Source organism: Odocoileus virginianus, chromosome 3 (genome assembly GCF_023699985.2).
Source record: "Odocoileus virginianus isolate 20LAN1187 ecotype Illinois chromosome 3, Ovbor_1.2, whole genome shotgun sequence".
Lineage (NCBI taxonomy): Eukaryota > Metazoa > Chordata > Mammalia > Artiodactyla > Cervidae > Odocoileus > Odocoileus virginianus.
This window is the reverse complement of record NC_069676.1, coordinates 7,750,818-7,753,555: the sequence shown is the minus strand read 5'-3', so window position 1 is coordinate 7,753,555 and position 2,738 is coordinate 7,750,818. Positions and strand designations below refer to the sequence as shown.

General features: G+C 37.6%; 1 protein-coding gene across 1 annotated transcript; it reads left to right on the top strand.

The window, feature by feature from the left end:
* The first annotated feature begins 603 nt into the window (after nt 1-603).
* On the top strand, nt 604-1,575 carry LOC139032635 (olfactory receptor 7A17-like). The gene has a single exon (XM_070460175.1). The coding sequence runs from the start codon at nt 622-624 to the stop codon at nt 1,573-1,575; it is 954 nt and encodes a 317-aa protein (XP_070316276.1). The 5' UTR covers nt 604-621.
* Nucleotides 1,576-2,738: the final 1,163 nt, after the last annotated feature.

Here is a 2,738-nt window from a genome sequence, read left to right as displayed (position 1 = left end):
GAACCCTGTATTTGTTGCCTTGATGGCACCTGGAACATTGCCCAAGTCAGTTTATGTTCACCAAAAGAATAAAAGAATTTCTCATTAAAACTATGGAATAGTAAAACAATTGTACTACAACATGAATTAATTTAAAATTAAAAATTAATTTAGAAAAATTAACTTGAAAAGTTAAGAACAGAGAACAGAAAAATAACTGTGGAATACATGACATCTTGAGTAAAAAGGTAAAAGCACAACAAGTTTGCCAGTTAGAGAAGGCACAGACAATTCCCTAAAGAGGATCAAATCCATGAACAAAATATTGGTAATATATCTTGACAGAAAATTATATTGTGCTTAGTCATGTCCAGCTTGTTTCGACTCCTTGGACTGTAGCTGCCAGGCTCCTCTGTCCATGGGATTCCCAGGCAAGAATACTAGAGTGGATCTCCATGCCCTCCTCCAAGGGAACTTCCTAACCCAGGTCTCCCACATTGCAGGCAGATTCTTTGCCATCTGAGCCACCAGGGAAGCCCACAGAAAATTATAAATGGTAGCATTTCAACTGTGTGGCTAATGCCATTTGGTGCAAAAAAAAAATCACAATATTAATGTTTTCCTTGTAGTCATCTCTATCACATGGCACCAAGAAACCTAACAAGAGATTCAGAATTTTTTCTTCTGGGACTTTCAGAGAAACCAGAACTGCAGCATCTCATATTTGGACTTTTCCTCTCCATGTACCTGATCACTGTGTTTGGAAACCTGCTCATAATCCTAACTGTCAGCTCAGACTCCCACCTCCACACCCCTATGTACTTCTTCCTCTCCAACCTGTCCTTTGTAGACATCTGTTTCACCTCCACTACGATCCCAAAGATGCTGTGGAACATCCAGACACAGAGCCAAGTTATAACCTATGAAGGCTGCATGACCCAGATGTTTTTTTTCATGCTATTTGCAGGGTTGGACATCTTCCTCCTGACAGCGATGGCCTATGACCGCTTTGTGGCCATCTGTCACCCCCTGCATTACACGGTCATCATGAACTCCAAAATATGTGGAGTTTTGGTTCTGGTTAGCTGGATCATCAGTGTCCTGGATTCCTTGTTACAAACCTTAATGGTCTTAAGGCTGTCCTTTTGCAGAAAGGTGAAAATCCCTCACTATTACTGTGAAGTCAAGTTGTTGATCCAACTTGCCTGTTCTGACAACTTTCTTAATGACATGGTGATGTACTTTGCAGCTGGACTGCTAGGAGTTGGTCCCTTTGCTGGCATCCTTTACTCATATTCTAAAATAGCTTCTGCCATACATAGAATCTCATCAGTTCAGGGGAAGTATAAAGCATTTTCCACCTGTGCATCTCACCTCTCAGTTGTCTCCTTATTTTATTGCACAGGGTTAGGAGTGTACCTCAGTTCTGCTGCTATCCACAGCTCACATTCAACTGCAACCATGTCAGTGATGTACATTGTGGTCACACCCATGCTGAACCCCTTTATCTACAGTCTGAGGAACAAAGACATAAAGAGGGCTCTGAACTCTTTCTTTAGAACACCGCCTAGAAAAGCGTTACTTGTCTTCCACTGAGGAAGGGCACATGATGGAAGGCTTCAAAGCCTCAGAGCCAGAACTTGCAGATCTTTAATGAGATTCTTTGATCAGATTGTGGAATTCAAGCTTGCTCCTTCTATTTATTTCCTGGAATTTCCACTTATTTGACTTCAACTCCTCCCTACAATTTCTGTAACTAGCTTGATTAAGCTTGTGCGCTCCCTCATATCTAAAGCATTGTACCCTTTATGTTTTTTCCAACTCTCAAATTTATCCTCACCCTTGGATCTGAAAAATTGGGGAATTCACATTTATCATAGGATTTATCACATTTATCATAGAAAGATTTCTTTTCTTAATTGAAGAAGAGTAGTTTACAATGTTGTTATTTTCAGATATACAGCAAAGTGACTCAGTTATACATACACATAAATTTTTCAGGTTTTTTCCCTTGTACTTTATTACAAAACATTGAGTATAATTCCCTGTGGTATATAGTACATCTCTATTTGTTATCTATTTTATATATAGTAGTGTGGATATGTTAATCCCTAACTCCAAAATTATCCCACCCCCTACCATTTTTCTTTGGTAATCATAAGTTTGTTTTCTATCTGTGGTATAGTTCTGCTAGGTTCATTTGTATCATTTTTTTAGATTCTACATATAAATGATACCATGTGATATTTTTCTTTGTCTTAGTGTGATAATCTCTAGGTCAATACATGCTGCTGTGAATGTCACTATTCAATTTTTTCATGGATGAGTAGTATTCCTCTATATCTGTACCACATACATATGTTCAATGAATTTTATTCTCCTCCTTAAGATTCCATTGTGTTCTTCAGCTCTGTGTCCATAATGCCTACCACAGCCACAGCCACACAGATTATTGAATACCTGTCTTCATGTAGATTCTGAAGGTAACTCAAATTTGAGTAGTTTGTCAATAAATATGTGAAACATAATGAAAAATTTTAAAATATACTTTACATGATTGTGCAAAATATTTCTTTTTCAAGCTGTACATCTACTCTTCATATTATGGAAAATCGACATTCATGTGAAATGTATTTTATATATTGGAATGAAACAGTCGATGGCTTGTTTATGGGTTTGTATTGGATTATCTTCCTGTTTCTGCTTGAAAACTTCCAGTACTTGCCTATACATGAATCTTTCATTACTCTACAAGTAAT